This window comes from Mobula birostris, chromosome X (assembly GCF_030028105.1).
Source record: "Mobula birostris isolate sMobBir1 chromosome X, sMobBir1.hap1, whole genome shotgun sequence".
In the NCBI taxonomy this organism is placed as follows: domain Eukaryota; kingdom Metazoa; phylum Chordata; class Chondrichthyes; order Myliobatiformes; family Myliobatidae; genus Mobula; species Mobula birostris.
Genome location: NC_092402.1, coordinates 49,378,789 through 49,395,526, shown reverse-complemented (window position 1 = coordinate 49,395,526; position 16,738 = coordinate 49,378,789). Strand labels below are relative to the sequence as shown.

Genomic DNA, 16,738 nt, shown 5'->3' with positions numbered 1-16,738 from the left:
GTGAAAACCACCCCAATAATTCTTTAATGGCTTTCTCCCACCTCTTCAGTCTACTAGGGGCATTAGTGCTTCATGTGGTTCCCATTCAGTGAGCCAAAATAGTGGTCCAGTATGGTTAAAAGTGACTGGTTCTGAGCCTCTTTAACCATGTTAGTGACTCTGTTCTTAGGGGCGTCATGCCACCCGAGATGAACTGGCTGCCTCAGCCTATCATGCGGTCCAGGTTGACCAGAAGTTTGGCAATAAACCAGTGCAGGTTCGGGTCACTATGGGGAAGGAGCCTCGACACTTCTTGACCATCTTCAAAGGCAAACTAATCATCTTTGAAGTAAGTCTCTTGTATAATGCGAACTTGTATGGTATTAAAACTTGGGTTAACAGTGACATCGAATTGTGTGCCGACTTTGATCCTTGATCCTTGTTTGTTTTAAATTGCATGTCCTTGTTTGGATTGCCACAAGTGACCTCAAAAATGATGAGCTCCTTCCACTCTCTTCTAACTCGAGGGGTAGCCATGGGCACTCGCATGGGCCCCAGCTATGCCTGCCTCTTTGTTGGCTATGTAGAACAGTTCATGTTCGAAGCCTACCCCAGTAATACTCCCCAACTTTTCCTCCACTACATTGACAACTGAATTGGTGCTGCTTCACGCACCAGCTTGTCAATTTTACTAAGTTTGCCTCCAACTTCCACCCTGCCCTTAAATTCACTTGATCCATTTCTGACACCTCTCTCTCCTTTCTCGATCACTCTGTCTCCATCTCTGGAGACAAAATGTCAACTGACATCTTTAATAAACCTACTGATTCCCACAGTTATCTCGAGTGTGCCTCTTCCCACCCTGTCTCCTGTAAAGATGCTGTTCCCTTTTCTCAGTTTCTTCACCTCCACCCCATCTGTTCCCAGGATGCAGCTTTTCATTGCAGGACATCAGAGATGTCCTCCTGTACATCCCTGCTCACCCCATCTTCCCACCATCATAATAGTGACAGAGTCCCTCTTGTACTTACCTACCACACCCCCCATCAGCCTCTGCATACAACACATTATCCTCCGCAACTTCCACCGTCACAAAAGGAATCCTACCACCAAACACATCTTCCCCACCCCCTCCACTTTCCGTAGGGATCGCTCCCACTGCAGTTCCCTTGTCCATTCATCCCTCCCCACTAATCTCCCTCCCGGCATTTAACCCTACAGGCAGCCAGAGTGCTACACCTGCCCATTCACCTCCTCCCTCTCCTCCATTCAGGGCCCAAACAATCCTCCCAGGTGAGGCAACACTGCAATTGTGAATCTATTGTGTCCGGTGCTCCCAATGTGGTCGCCTCTACACTGGTGAGACCTGTCGTAAATTGGGGGATCACTTCGTCGAGCACCTCTGCTCCATCCGCCACAGGCGGAACTTCCCGGTGACCAACTATTTTAATTTCCATCTCATTCCCATTCTGATGTGCTGGTCCATGGCCTTCTCTTGTGCCGAGAAGAAGCCACCCTCATGTAAGGAGCAACATACCATCTGGGTAGTCTCCAACTTGATGGCATGAATATCAATTTCTCCTTCTGCTAAACAAATTCTGTACCCCTCCCCCTTTCCTCCATTCCTCACTCTGACCTTTTACTACTTTTCACCTGCCTATAACTTCCCCCGGGTCCCCTCCTCCTTCCCTTTCTCCTATTGTCCACTCTCCCCTCCTATCAGATCCAGCCCTTGACCTTTCCTACCCATCTGGCTTCACCAATCACCTTTCAGCTAGCCTCCTTCCCCCCCCCCACCTTTTTACTCTGGTGTCTTCTCCCTTCCTTCTCAGTCTGAAACGTTGACTGTTTATTCTTTTCCATAGATTCTGTCTGACTTGCTGCGTTCCTCCAGCATTTTGTGGTGTTGCCACATTGTTACATGTTAAACCAAGGTCTTGAATAATCCCTCTGGTGCTTCAGGTAGTTGTTAAAGATCCCACAGCATGATAAGCTAAGATGCTTTACATAATTCTTCAACTGACGCCACTAAAACAGATTATTTGGTCATTCTTCTAAGTATTCAACACACCTTTTGGTTTGTCTGGCTCATGTGGGAATCTCCTAGAAAATTATTTCACTATGTGAAGGCCACATCTCTAAGTCATTATTCAGAATCTAAACACAAGTCTCTCTGTATTTGTGCTTTGGAGGTGAGCTAACTTTTAGATCCTATGTTTAATAACAAAATATCAACCAAGATAATCTTGATCATTATGATGCAGAAGGCCATGTACATGGAAGTCAGACTTTCTGTAATGCCCCTCACAATCAGTTAGCCTACTCATACATGAAGAATGCACACTTGAGCTCACTGACACATTTTCTGGTATACTCCTCTGGCATGAGGACCCGTTACCCCCTAGTTTGGTGAGTCCGGAGTTCGAGGCCTGAAGATCGTGGTCCTGGGTCCTGGGTCGATACTGAAGGTCAAAGATCAAAGTCAACGAGTCCAGAAGCTGAGGCCTGATGGCCGAAGCCCTTGGTTTGCGAATCCACTGGGGAAGTCAGAGGTCTGATGTCCAAGTCCGCTGGAGACCCCGAGGTGTTCTGTCCTGGGTTGAAGGATTGTCTGTGTGACACACACAAAATACTGGAGGAATTCAGCAGGCCAGGCAGCATCTATGGAAAAGAGTACAGTCGACTTTTCAGGCCAAGACCCTTCGTAAGGACTGGAGGAAAAAAAAGATGAGGAGTAGATGTAAAGGGTGAGGGGAGGGGAGAGAGAAACACAAGGTGATAGGTGAAACCGGGAGGGGGAGGGATGAAGTAAAGAGCTGGGAAGTTGGTGAATGAGATAGAGGGCTGGAGAAGGGGGAATCTAATAGGAGAAAACAGAAGGCCATGGAAGAAAGAAAAGGGAAAGGAGCACCAGAGGGAGGCGATGGGCAGGCGAGGAGATACGGTGAGAGAGGGAAAAGGGGATAGGGAATGGTGAAGGTGGGAGGGTGGGGGGTGGGGCATTACCAGACGTTTGGGAAGGCGAAGTGGAATTAAAATGGGCGGCCACGGGGAGATCCCGTTTTTCTGACGGATGGAGTGTAGGTGCTTGGCGAAGCAGTCTCCCAATCTATGTCAGGTCTCACCGATGTACAGGAGGCCACACCAGGAGCACCAGACACAGTAAATGACCCCAACAGACTCACAGGTGAAGTGTTGCCTCACCTGGAAGGACTGTTTGGGGCCTTGAATGGTAATGAGGGAGGAGGTGTAGGGACAGGTGTGGCACTTGTTCCGCTTTCAGGAATAAGTGCCAGGAGGGAGATCAGTGGGGAGGGATGAATGGACACGGGACTATCTGTGTGTGGGGGGGTGGTTGCGAGGAACATGGCTTGTTTTTCCGTTGTTGTTGCTTGTGTTCTGCTGAACATTGTGGGCTTGCTATGTTGGCACTGGAACATGTGGCGACCCTTGTGGGCTGCCCCCAGCACATCCTCGGATTATGTTGGTGTTTAATGCAAACGACACATTTCACTGTCTGTTTTGATGTACATGTGATAAATAAATCTGAATTGGAATCTGAGAAAAACAGGTGGGGGTGGGGGTGGAGAAGAGAATGACAAAGGAGATCCACTGACTGCTGTTTAAAATATTGCCTGCCATTGCCTGAATGATATACTTCCACACATGTTAGCCACTGTAAAGATTTAAGGTGCTGACTGAATAAAGTGCTATATTTTTTTTAAGTGGTATCACCAGTAACTGAGCAGATGTACAAAAACTAATACAAGGGACTGACCTTAAACATTTCACCTTAAGCTAACATTTGAAGTGGTGTTATTTGGATGGAATAAAGGGAAGGAGAGATGGTTTACTTTGTGGGCAAGAATGCCTACAATTTCTAGCTGCTTGCATATGCATGGCTATGGGAAAGTGTTGGGTATTAGAATTACATTTGGTTTGCTCAAAAGTCGGCAAAGATACGATGGCTAATGTGGCCTCAATGCACTGTTCTGTTTATGAATTAAGTATATACACGGCGTGTTTGCTTTTTAAATGAATTCTTTAATTTTTCCAAATCTTCGGCGTTGAAGTTATTTCGTTTAAGTATTTGTCAAGCAATTTATGAATGGAGGAACTGCTATTTTAATAAAATAACTACTGTGTATTATTTAATCATTTGTTAGGGGGGCACCTCAAGGAAGAACAGCAAACAAGAAGAGCCGCCTGTCAGACTCTTTCAGATTCACAGCTATGATAAGTCCAACACCAAAGCGATCGAGGTCTCACCCTACGCTTCATCCTTGAACTCAAATGACGTTTTTCTCCTAACGACCAAAGCAATTTGCTACCTCTGGTTTGGGAAGGTAAAAGTACTTGAAATACAAATGACAAGCTATCAGCTAAATATTTAGGAAGACATTAATGGCAAACCCTTTTGGAAGTTCAGTCCGTGGTCTGTGCTGTTGGCTGTTCCAAGCAGGAGGTACTGCTACGGTGTCCTTTCGATGTCACTAGCCAGTGAGCACTGGCGCCTCTGCCGCACTGCATCTCATAATAATGTCTGGCAACGCTTTTACCATATGCTTCCACTCAGTACTCACACCACCACTGCTTGCTCATACTTCCCCTTCCCCAGGCACACCTAATTCCTGTGAAAACATTTCATTACCTGATTTGATGATTGCTGGACCTCAAGTCAAACAGCTTTTGTTCCATCTCGTTTACATTGTTAAAGGCAAAAGTAGAAAGTGAATTGGCATCCTGTAAATTAATCTTCAGTTTCATAGGCTATTTGATATCAGCTCTAAAAAGGCTCTGTTTTGTTTATTTATTGCAGTTTGTCTTGTTTTGCACATTGGTTATTTGATATTTTGTCAGCTTATGTATAAATTTTCATAAGTTCTATTGTATTTCTTATTTTTCCTGTAAATTCCTGCAAGAAAATGAATCCCAAGGTAGTCTATAGTAACATGCATGTACTCTGATAATAAATTTACTTGGAACTTTGGTCAAATAATCACCAAAGACGATGTCACCGTGTCTGATTACCCTTGCATTAAAAAGTGGAGTCTGCCATGATTTCAAGGACTTTTGTCCAAGATTTGCCTGAGAACAAGAAACAAAATAGCCTCTGTCTTCTCGACACTCATGCTGAACATTACCATTGCTGATAGGCTTTGCTCATGACTGCAAGTGAGGTTCATTATTTTGTTCTCAAAATGAGCTATTGTTGTGCTGGGAAGACGGGTGGAAGTCACAGGAATAGCCTTGTGTGCTCAGGAGGAGTAAGTCCTTTATTCAAACACGCCTCCCAATGGTAACCAAACACTGTCACAGAAGAGGGCGGAGAGGAGGAATAATGTTGCTGCAAGTTCTTTAAGGTCATAGTTCTGATTCTGCTCTTCCAATTTGTAGGGATCCAATGGGGATGAACGTGAAATGGCAAAGGAGTTGGCTGTCATTATTTCCAATGGAAGTGAGGCCATTGTTGCTGAGGGCCAAGAATCAATGGAATTTTGGGAAGCACTCGGTGGAAAGGCACCTTATGCAAATGGTAAAAGGTAAAAACCAAATCCTGCAACTGCTCTTCCTTAACATCACTGAGCTAAGGTTCCTTGGGCTGCAGCTTCCTCTTTTACTTTGGTTACATGTCCATTTGACATTTGCACAGGTGGTGTTAGTGGGTGACCTTTTGGTGGAGTGGGTATTATTGCCAAGTTCTATCCTGTTCTTGTCTGTTAGTCACACATGACCTCTTGCAGGAGACCAAAAGCAATTGGGACTTTGACTCAAAGAAGGCAGAAGGAGGATATTCAGCTTTTTGTGTTTATGCTGTTTGATAAAGAGCCACTCAGTGTAGGCCCCACTGGCTTTAGAAAGCCTACAGCACAATACAGGCTCTTCGGCCCACAAAGCTGTGCCGAACATGTCCTTACCTGAGAAATTACCTAGGGTTACCCATAGCCCTCTATTTTTCTAAGCTCCATGTATCTATCCAGGAGTCTCTTAAAAGACCCTATCGTATCCGCCTCCACCACGGTCGCTGCCAGCCCACTCCACGCACTCACCACTCTCAGCGTACAAAGACTTACCCCTGACATCTCCTCTGTACCTACTTCCGAGTACCTTAAACCTGTGCCCTCTCGTGCTAGCCATTTCAGCCCTGGGAAAAGGCCTCTGACTATCCACACGATCAATGCCTCTCATTACCTTTGTAGCCCTGCAGGCCACTGCTCTTCAAGTCCACATCCAAGTCCTGTTTAACGGTGGGGAGGAATTTCCGCCTCACCACGCTTTCAGGTGGTGACCTCCGTAGCCTCACCTGTCTCCAGGTGCAAATGTTTTACATCTCCCTGCTACTCCTTCGACCAATTCCTTTAAACCCCTGTGCCTTTGTTTCTTGGAGCAGCAGGAGCCAGGGCTTTGATTTGGGCAGAACAGTGGCACCAGCTCTTTTCACCAAGGCTTGGGTTCAGGGGTGCCCATTTCAACTCTTCCTCCTTTCCGTTGTTTCTTGACATTAGATACAGAAGTTCTTTTACTTTGGAACAGCCAGCAATGACTCTAGCAATACAAACCAGCCAGAGCTCGAAGCACCCACCCCCCACCCAGCCCAGCTAGTTGAAGGTTTGAAGACCCTTCATGAAAAGAGATGGAACTGTGCTCCTGTTTGATAGGTTATCTCTGTCCCTCATGAAGGATATTTCCATTCCTGTACAGGCTACAAGAGGAAAATACAGACTATCAACCCCGTCTCTTTGAATGCTCCAACAAAACAGGGCGATTCATTGCAAGTGAGATTACAAATTTCACTCAGGATGACCTCAGTGAAGATGATGTCATGCTCCTGGATACATGGGATCAGGTAAATAGAACTGACCAGTGGAAATGCTGTTTTCAATATGGTGACCTGGAAATTAGATTGCTGAGTTTTCTATTCCCTTCACGTGCCCTGTCAGTCAGTGATTGACTTATTGCAGGATGACTGGGATGGACAGCCAGTTTATCCCACTGAGTCTGGAGCTGTCTTCCTGAGCATATCCCACTGAGGCTGAAGATGGGAACAGTCACTGTACAAGCAGCCAGAGTTCTGGACCGGTAATTCAGATATGATCTTGAATCCCACCATGGCAGCGGGAAATTTAAATTCAAGTAATTTGATCAAGATTGAAGCCTGACGGTCAAATTGGAAGTCCGGCGGTCGAGGCCCGTTGGCCAGATCCCTGGGTCTGTGAATCTCTGCAAGTCCATTTGGGTAATTGAAGGCCAAAGGTCTCTGTGTCCATGTTCGAATCAGAGTCCGAATCCGGATTCGCTGGTTGCTGGAGCCCGAATTAGGCAGCCTGTCTTGGGGTTAGAAGACTGAGTGTATGCATGGGTGGAAGGGAGGAATGGGGCTTGTTTTGTTGCTTGTTCTGTCGAGCATTGTGGGCATGCTACATTGCCCCCAGAATGCGTGGTGACACTCGCAGGCTGCCCCAACACATTCTCAGATGTGTTGGTTTCTAACACAAACGATGCATTTCTCTGTATGTTTCGATGTACACATGATATATAAATTTGAATCTTGGATGGTTACAAAGAACATAAAATATTACAGCACAGTATAGGCTCTTCAGCCCATGATGTTGTGCTGACTCTTTAACCTATAATATAATAAACTGATTAGAAAGGCTGGCTCTGTTATAGGAGTCAAACTGGACACACTGGATACTGTGGTAGAACAAAGGACCCTGTGGAAAATCCTGGCAATTCTGGACAATGTTTCTCACCCTCTGCATGCCACCTTGGCTGATCAGAGGAACACTTTTAGTAATAGACTAGACAACTGCACTGCTCCAAAGAGCATTATATGAGGTCATTCTTACCCTCAGCCATCAGGCTCTATAATGAGTCAACCAATAGCTGGGGAAGTGATGACCACCTCCTGCTAGACTGTTTGAGGTAACTTATTTTTCATTCTTTCATACTTCTCTTCTAATATTTATATATCTGTGCACTTGTAATGCTACTGTGACACTGTAATTTCCTTTGGAATCAATAAAGTATCTTTATTCTGAGAGCAATCTAACACTTCCCTCCCTAAGGTGCCACACATGAGGCTACTTACCAAGTTAAGAGCCCATGGTATTACAGGAGAGTTACTAACATGGTTAGAGTATTGGCTGATTGGTAGGAGGCAGTGAGTGGGAATAAAAGGATCCTTTTCTGGTTGGCTACCAGTGACTAGGGGTGTTCCGCAGGGGTCGGTGTTGGGACAACTTTTCTTTATGCTGTATATCAATGATTTAGATGATTTAGATGGCTTTGTGCCAATTTTACAGATGATACAAAGATTGGTGGAGGGGCAGAGATAGTGTTGAGGAAACAGGTAGGATGCAGAAGGACTTGGGACAGATTAGGAGAATGGGCAAGAAAGTGGCAAATGAAATACAACGTTGGAAAATGCATGGTCATGCACTTTGGTAGAAGAAATAAATGTGTGAACTATTTTCTAAATGGGGTGGAAATCCAGACATCTGAGATGCAGAGGGATTTGAGAGTCCTTGTGCAGCAACACCCTAAAAGTTAACTTGCAAGTTGAGTTGGTGGTGAGGAAGGCAAATGCCATGTTAGCATTCATTTCAAGAGGTCTAGAATACAAGAGCAAGGATGTGATGCAGAGGCTTTATAAGGCACTGGTGAGGCCTCACCTTGAGTGTTGTGAACAGTTTTGGGCTCCTCATTTTAGTAAAGATGTGCTGGCATTAGAGAAGGTTCAGAGGAGGTTTGCAAGGATGATTCCAGGAATGAAAAGGTTATCATATAGGGAACGTTTGATGGCTCTGGGTCTGTACTTGCTGGAGTTCAGAAGGATGATGGGGGGATTTCATTGTAACCTTTCGAATGTTGAAAGGCCTAGACAAAGTAGATGTGAAAAGGATGTTTTCCATGATTGGAGAGCCTTGGACAAGGGGGCACAGCCTCAAAACAGAGATGCAGAGAAATGTCTTTAGCCAAAGGGTGGTGAATTTGTGGAATTTGTTGCCACATGCAGCTGTGAAGGCCAGGTCATTGGGTGTATTTAAGGCAGAGATTGATAGGTTCTTGATTGGACATGGTATCAAAGGTTACAGGGAGAAGGCTGGGAACTGGGATTGTGGAGGAGAAAAAAATTCAGCCATGGCTGAATGATGGAGCAGACTCAATGGGCCAGATGGCCTAATTCTACTCCTCTGTCTTATGGTCTTAAACTTTCCTTCAATCAGCTTAAGATTATGCCCCTTTGTATTAGGCATTGCTGCCCTGAGAAAAAGTTGCTGGCTGTCCACTCTATCTATGCATCTTATCATCTTAAGCATCTCTATCAAAGTACCTCTCATCTTCTTTTGCTCCAAAGAGAAAAGCACTAGCATTCAGTCTTTCCTCATAACACATGCTCTCTAATCTGGACAGCATCCTGGTAAATTTCCTCTGCTCCCTCTAAAGCTTCCACATCCTTCCTATAATGAGGCAACCAGAGCTGAACACAATATTCCCAGTGTGGTCTAACCAGGATTTTATAGACCTGAAACATTACCTTGTGGCTCTTGAACCCAGTCCCCCAACTAACGAAGACCAACATACCATATGTCTGAGGTGTATCTCCTCACATTTTCCAGATTGAACTCCATCCGCCACTTCTCAGCCCAGCTCTGTATCCTATCAGTGTATCCTCGTAACCTTCAACAACCTTCTATCTACACTATCAACAACACCACCGATCTTCATGTCATCTGCAAACTTACTAACCCACTCTTCCATTTCCTCATCTAAATCATTTATAAAAATCACAAAGAGCAGGGGTCCCAGAACAGATTCCTGCAGAAACTACTGGTCAGCAACCTCCAGGTAGAATATACTTCATCTACTATCGCCCCCTGCCTTCTGTGTTATGTTCCCCATCCACGACCAGCGAAGGGTCTCCAACAATTTACACCATGTGAATATTCTCCAAATTCAAACACTGTCTAACTGCAAAGCTATCAGTCAACCCTCATTCCATTTCCTCAAACTATACAAAACACACTTTTGTTTCTTGGGAAGTGCTTGTGGAGAGGTGACCACTGGACAGTGAGAAGCCTGGCTGATATATTTTCTCCCCTTCCCCACTCTTGAGTAATTGCTGCTCCAGTGAGCATGCTGACTGGGCCTGGCACATTCAGCTGAAGGGGAGACTTTCCCATATTTCCCTGTTCAAGCTATTCACTGTAAATTAAGGTTATTTACAATGAGTTACCAAATAATGACTGAAATTTCTATTTTCTGGAGTGCATTGTCCTTTTACTTGAGTACACACAGACACATGCCAGGGTTTACCCACTAGATGTGTGGATATTTTGGGGATGCGTGCATTTATCTGCCCATCCCTAATCATCCTGGTGAGCTACTGCCTTGAATCACTGCAGTTCAGTCGTACTGGTACAGTTTGATGGATCACTTAAGAGGGCAGTTGATAGCTAACCATAAGGGATGCATCTGGATTGCATATAGCCCTCATCCATGTAAGCACAGGGCTTTGCCTCAGTGGGGGATATCTGTAACCTAGATGGCTTCTTAACAATTAATCAATTAGTTTTTTTTTATCATTGCTAAGACCAGTTGTTTTATTTGCTTCCAAGTTCCAGATTATTAACTGAATTCAAATCCTGCAGCCAAAGAGAAAGATTTAAAGATTTAGTCACGTGGAGGTCAAAACATAGTCAAATGTATAGTTTGCATCAACGACCAACACAGTCCAAGGATGTATTGGGGGTAGCCCGCAAGTTTTGCCATGCTTTTAGCACCAATATAGCATGCCCACAACTCATTAACCTTAATCCGTATGTCTTTGGAATATGGGAAGAAAGCCACATGGTTATGGGGAGAATGTACAAAATCCTTACAGATAGTGGTGGGAATTGAACCATAACAGCTGGCACTGTGAAACATTGTGCTAACTACTACCCTGTGTTGCCCCATGTTCCTGGATTACTAGGCTGGTAATTTAACCAATGTGCTACCTTATCATGATTAGTCTGGAATTGTACTCCTCACCACCCCCCACCCACCCCACATCACCACATTTTCCTTCACCCATTTCCTCCGGCCTTGAATGAATGGTGGATCACTCGATGGGCCAAATGGCCTAATTCTGCTCTTATGTCTCGTGGTCATTTCCTGCAGTTCAAGTCTTTGTGGGTCTTCTAGTGAAACAACCTTGCTGCTATCTAACAATCCCCACTACACCCCTCACCATACCCACCCCAACTCAAGGACTGGTTAAATATCTGAGATGAAATGTGGATATGAAGGAGCATAATGAGTTGCTTTTTGTGGGGGCATAATGGGAAACTGGAGCCAAAGAACAGAACTGGAAGGCCCTGTAGAAACTTGAAAGCTTCAGTCTGACCATCTTTTTCATCATCCTTGGATTCCTCCTTATTATGTTGCAGGTTTTCCTATGGATCGGCAAAAATGCAAACGAAACTGAAAAGAGGCTGTCCTTGACAACAGTGCAGGAATACCTGAAGACTCATCCTAGTGACCGGGACTTGGACACCCCCATAATCATGATCAAACAGGGCTTTGAACCGCCCACATTCACCGGCTGGTTTGTGGCATGGGACATTAGCAAATGGAGCGTAAGGAACTTCAGAATTTTGAATTTTGTGTAATGAACTGTCAGTGATAAAGGGAGAATAACGTTCTGTGCATTGCTGCTAGGGCTTAGAAAAACAGAGCAAGACTAAGCTAGAGATTCTTTTAAGACCTCCTCTCTTATTAATACATTTTCAATAAATGAGTGCATAAAGACTCTGGTATTATTATGTATTAATAAGAGAGGAGGTCTTAAAAGTTTCCCCTCATACTGTATGTTGGTTAGTCTTGTCTAAAGCACAATGAATGGAATTGCATTAGCACATAGGAGCTTGAGAACAGACCTGGCAGTAATAGAATGCTGGAACATCAGAGTAGAAGGACCTTTCTTCTGTGCTGTAGGACTCTTATAAACAGTTTATCATGTATAAAGAGGTAACATCAAGCCTAGCTTTACCACTGGACTTCCCCAAATTTTGTCACTGTATTTTAGTCAAGAATGATATGTAATTGTCCAGTTGTTTTTCAGTTTGAAATACATAAAGAAATGTGGGCAGGAAATTCTCACTTCAACCAATGAAGTTTATCCTTTGAATTCTCTTAGAAAAGAATCAAGCTAGTCCAGCTCATAATATTCGTGTTTCTGCTGTCTTTTCCAGGATGGTAAAACTTATGATCAAATGAAAAGGGAGCTTGGAGACATTGCAGCAATTGTGCAGGTCTCATCTGTAAGTATCCTCTCCTATTACCAGCCCCACGTCTTGTAATTCCTTCTTATTCACTCGTGGCATGCAGGTGTGTTGACATTTATTGCCCATCGCTAATTGTTTCTTGCTGGATGATTGTAGAGTCATCCATAACGCTGTGGGTTTGCAGACACAAATAGGCTAGGCTGGGTAAAGAAAGAAGATTGTCTTTCCTAAAGGGAATTAGTTCCATATTCATTGTAATTTGATAACTTTTTTTAAAGAATTGGAAGAATCCCAGTTGGTATTTGAATTCTTGCCTCTAGCTCCCTGGTACAAGCTCTGAATTGCTTGCCCAATAACTTAACCACTACCTAAGTCTGCAATATTCTTTCTGTCTGCAGCTTGAAATCAATCATTTCCTGCACCTCACCAGTCTGATTTCCCTCAGTTTTGCCATCTCTTGGCTTTTAATACAAGCTTTCTTTCACCTGCTTGTTGGTTTTCTTTGACTTCTTTAGGATTTCCCAGACCAGCAAAAGATCAAGTCATTCCCAAGTGTACATTGTTAATGTAATGCAATCTGCTGCAGTTTTATTCCCCGTGTGACTTGTTTTCTTTCATTTCTTCTGTAACATACCAAGGGGTTATATGTGAGTCGTACACAAACTTCTAGCATCAAAATTGATAATTAGAGGCAAACACTAATCTCTGGATCAATCTCATTTTCCTGGCTGTGCACCAAATCTCTCACTTCCTTCACTTCCCACTCCACCCTGTTGCTTTTGAATCTATTAATGTGCAGAGGGTTGTGAACCTTTGTGATTCCAAGTAGAGGCTCCATTGCTAAATATACTCAAGATTGAGATAATTAGCATGAAGTCACCAAGAAATTTGGGTTTATGGGAGGAAATATGAATTTGAGTCATCACTTATTAGAGCGGTCCTCTATGTGGATGCAGAGAGAGTTTAGCATTATGTGACAGGCTATCTTAAGTGGAGATCTAAAAAATTGTAACAAATCCAGTAATGCATTTTATTTATTGCAGGATGTAGCTGGGATGGACTTAGACTGTGTAGCCACCCACAAGCACTATCCACCGGAGGCGCTGATTAACAAACAAACATATGAATTGCCTGATGGTGTCAACCCAGCCAGAAAAGAGGTTAGTTCTGATGATGGTGATGCAGGAATGGACGTGTGGAGTGTAAGAAATTGAAAGCACATGACAGGATAGAAGCTGATATCTCTGCTTTTGTTAGCTGCCTCCACAGTGTGAATGGGCACAAAATGCATTTCTTAACTCAGCCAGAGGGCCAAGAGACTGCGAGAAAGTTGTATGGGTGGGGGTGGTCACAGGTGAAGATAAAACACACTCTCTCTCTGGGTCACTTACCCTAGCATTGACCCAATTTAAAGTGGCAGGACATGTGTTATTCTTTCCAGGGCCACCTTTTTAAGATGTATTAGCAAAGCATCATTTGCTGCGTGTGCTAGCAACCTGTGATCCTGATGCTATAAACCTCATGCTGCATGTTTCTTACAGCTGAGGGTCTCTATACGTTACATAAAAGAACGATAGAGCAGGCTCCACATCCAGCAACTACGCTGGGGGTGGGGGGTTGGGTTTAAAACACTGGGAACCCAGGCCCAGAAATGAGACGAATAGAACCATTCCAGTTACCTAGCACCAGCCAACTCAACGCAGAAGGATTAAGTAACTAATACCAAGCCTGTCCATTCCCAGTGGAAGGGACAGGTCAGGAATACCCTGCAGATTTGCAGCTGGTGCTAATGGATTGTGGGGATCAGATAGACAAAGACCTTTTGGTTTAGAGAAAGAGAAGTTAGTCACTTGTGGAGAGGAAGCTATCAGTGACAGAGCAAAATCTGGGTCGTTAGAGAACCAGTAAAGTTCAGAGATTTTTCCAAAGGTTACCCAATACTGCAGGGTGTTAGCAGAGGCTGGAAAAGAATCAAACTGAGCTCATGAACTTCCTTTGCAGGACGCACTGACAGACCAAGATTTCAAACTGGTTTTTGGCCTGTTGAGAGAGGTCTTCGTTGCAATGCCCAGCTGGAAACAGGTAAACTTGAAGAAGTCAAAAGGAATGTTCTAAAAGATGGAGAACTGGATAACATTCAAGGCTCAATGGCCATAAAGGAGGACCAGGAAAGATCACAGCAGCCCCACCTGGCTCTATGTCCACAACTACCCTTTATTCGTTGTTTTAAACTTTCTGTCAGATAATAATTCTGATCCACTTTCAGGAGCAGGGAATTATCTCAAATAAAAACATGTCATATCTTCCATCTCTTAATTCCTAACCAAATGGATGATTTGTATGACTGCTTATAAACAAAAGTACACATAAAAATGTATGTTTAGACCCAAGGTGTCCTAATGATAAAGTCAATGATTTTAGTCCCCTCCCCCCCCCATCTTCCTCAAGATGCACATAAATCTCGAAAGGTCGAAAGCACTTAAAGCCCAGGAGTCCGAGTCATTCTAGTCTGTATGTTATGCCTCATACTCTACCCCGCCCATTTGAGGTTCAATCAAAATAGTTGTGCCACCATCTAACCCAAACCCGCTGAGGTAACATTTGACTCCTCTAATATGCCAATCATTGAAGGCTTGTCATCAAGAAGCCATTCAACAGGTGCTCAGGAGGTCACACTAGTAGGGAGGGAAGGAGGAGGAGAAACAAGGTGGAGGTACCTTATTTACCCCATTTAGGGTAACTGGGGAGCAGTATATTTTGCAATTCTGTTTGAGCAGCCTACATTAACCAGTGGAGTGGTATTCCAGAGTCTTAGGATAATTACAGAGGAGCAAGACCTCAAATACCCAAAGCTGATGAGACAGATCCAAACCCTGGAAACTCAGACATAATAGAAATGGATCAGGTAGGACATAGCTGCGGTCGATGCAAGGCCATTTTGATGCTGAATGTTGAAAGTCCATGTGACTGAGTTTTCTCCTGTATCTGGGAATGAATTGAGAGCGATTCACCTCGGCCTAAATAAACTATCTTATTTAATTAGTTCTTTTATAAATTTTCAACCACATTTCCTGGACTCTGCTACCAGAAAGTTTGTTGTAGCCCTTTAGGAATTACACTCTCACTGTTGATGTGACAGACTTCATCTCTGTTGTGCGATTTGGACACCAGAATCCATGGTGACACGAGGTACAGTGGTGGGAGAGGTTGTGAAGAAGGCACTATATATATTAAATTTTTTATCTCCATTATATTGTTTGACCCTTTCACATTTGTCAGGATAACTTTTTTTAATTTAAAAAGTAGAAACAATTTCTAGATTTGAACCAACCAGGCTTTGAGAAAGGCCTTCACAGGATCTAAGTGGGCTGTATGAAGAGCAAACAATGGAAAGTCTGAAACCAAATGAGCAGAGACCAGCAGTGGCAAACAGTAACTGGTAACTCATTGCTAGTGAGCAGCAAGCTTGCACGTAGCTCACTGTGCAAACAGCAAACGGCAAACAGGTCACAAGCTGAGACTGCAGCCAGCCTGCATGCAGATGGTAGCCAGGTCAGTCAGCACACCACTCACAAATAGTCAGCAGACGGCTCGCAAGTAGCAGGCGTCTTGTGAGCAGCTGGCTCACGTGCAGGCAGCCCACAAATAGTCCGCAACCAGACCGTATGCACATAGTAGCCAGGTCGGAGTAGGCAGACCACTCGCAAATAGTCAGCAGACGGCTCGCAAATAGCATCGACTTGTGAGCAGCTGGCTCACGTGTAGATAGCCCGCAAATAGTCAGTAGCCAGATTAAAGTTTGCAACCAGCTCGCAAGTAATGCATGCGGCAGATTATCGTTGTCATCAATGTTTGAATTAAAATCATAAATGGGAAAGTATCTGCATACTTGTGTTGTTTTGTCGCAAATGAATTGGATGAATTTGGCCACACAGCTCAGACTTTAGAGAATGCAGTTTGATTCAGCCTTAAGACTTCAATTAAATTGCCTTTCCTGAGAAGTTAAGCCTTCTTTTTCAGTCTTCGCTTGATTAATGAAACTTGAAAGGAGTGCAACCTGCTCATTATGAAACAGTTTTCCGTGATCCAGTTAACTTTTGTTTAATCATTTGGGTATCTTATTGTTGGGTCACACCTACCAACAATGACATTTCCTTTTTTGGAAAAAGTTAGTAGTTGCTTTGAGTTTAAACATACATTCAAATATTCAATGGTTGACAGCAAACTAAAGGGTTTCTTAGAGCAGCGAATGTTGCAAAAATGCTTTATGTAAGGAATTTTTCCTAATAATACAGAAAACCAGCAAGTATAAAACTTTAGCATCTCTTAGATTTCATTATAACTAGATTGAACTACAATTGTTGTCTAATCCCTCTCATTACATCAGATGAAACCTTACCATCAGCTTAATGCAGCCACAGTAGAACCTCTCCCATATCCTACATAACTGAGCCCATTGTGTTACAGTTAAGTGTTGTTTGGTTCTG

At 43.8% G+C, this 16,738-nt stretch overlaps 1 protein-coding gene across 3 annotated transcripts in view; it reads left to right on the top strand.

The window, feature by feature from the left end:
- The window catches only part of avil (advillin), a 35,415-nt gene extending 21,049 nt beyond the window's left edge, over window positions 1–14,366 (top strand). The window contains exons 12-20 of one of the 3 annotated variants that reach the window (XM_072249802.1): window positions 170–328; window positions 4,146–4,325; window positions 5,377–5,522; window positions 6,682–6,826; window positions 11,415–11,603; window positions 12,219–12,287; window positions 12,530–12,563; window positions 13,326–13,411; window positions 14,253–14,366. In XM_072249802.1, the coding sequence (XP_072105903.1) occupies window positions 170–328; window positions 4,146–4,325; window positions 5,377–5,522; window positions 6,682–6,826; window positions 11,415–11,603; window positions 12,219–12,287; window positions 12,530–12,563; window positions 13,326–13,411; window positions 14,253–14,366 (1,122 nt within the window). Of the gene's footprint in view, window positions 1–169; window positions 329–4,145; window positions 4,326–5,376; window positions 5,523–6,681; window positions 6,827–11,414; window positions 11,604–12,218; window positions 12,292–12,529; window positions 12,564–13,294; window positions 13,412–14,252 lie in introns of all 3 variants that reach the window. The other 2 variants (XM_072249801.1, XM_072249803.1) reach the window with 2 other exon arrangements.
- Window positions 14,367–16,738: the final 2,372 nt, after the last annotated feature.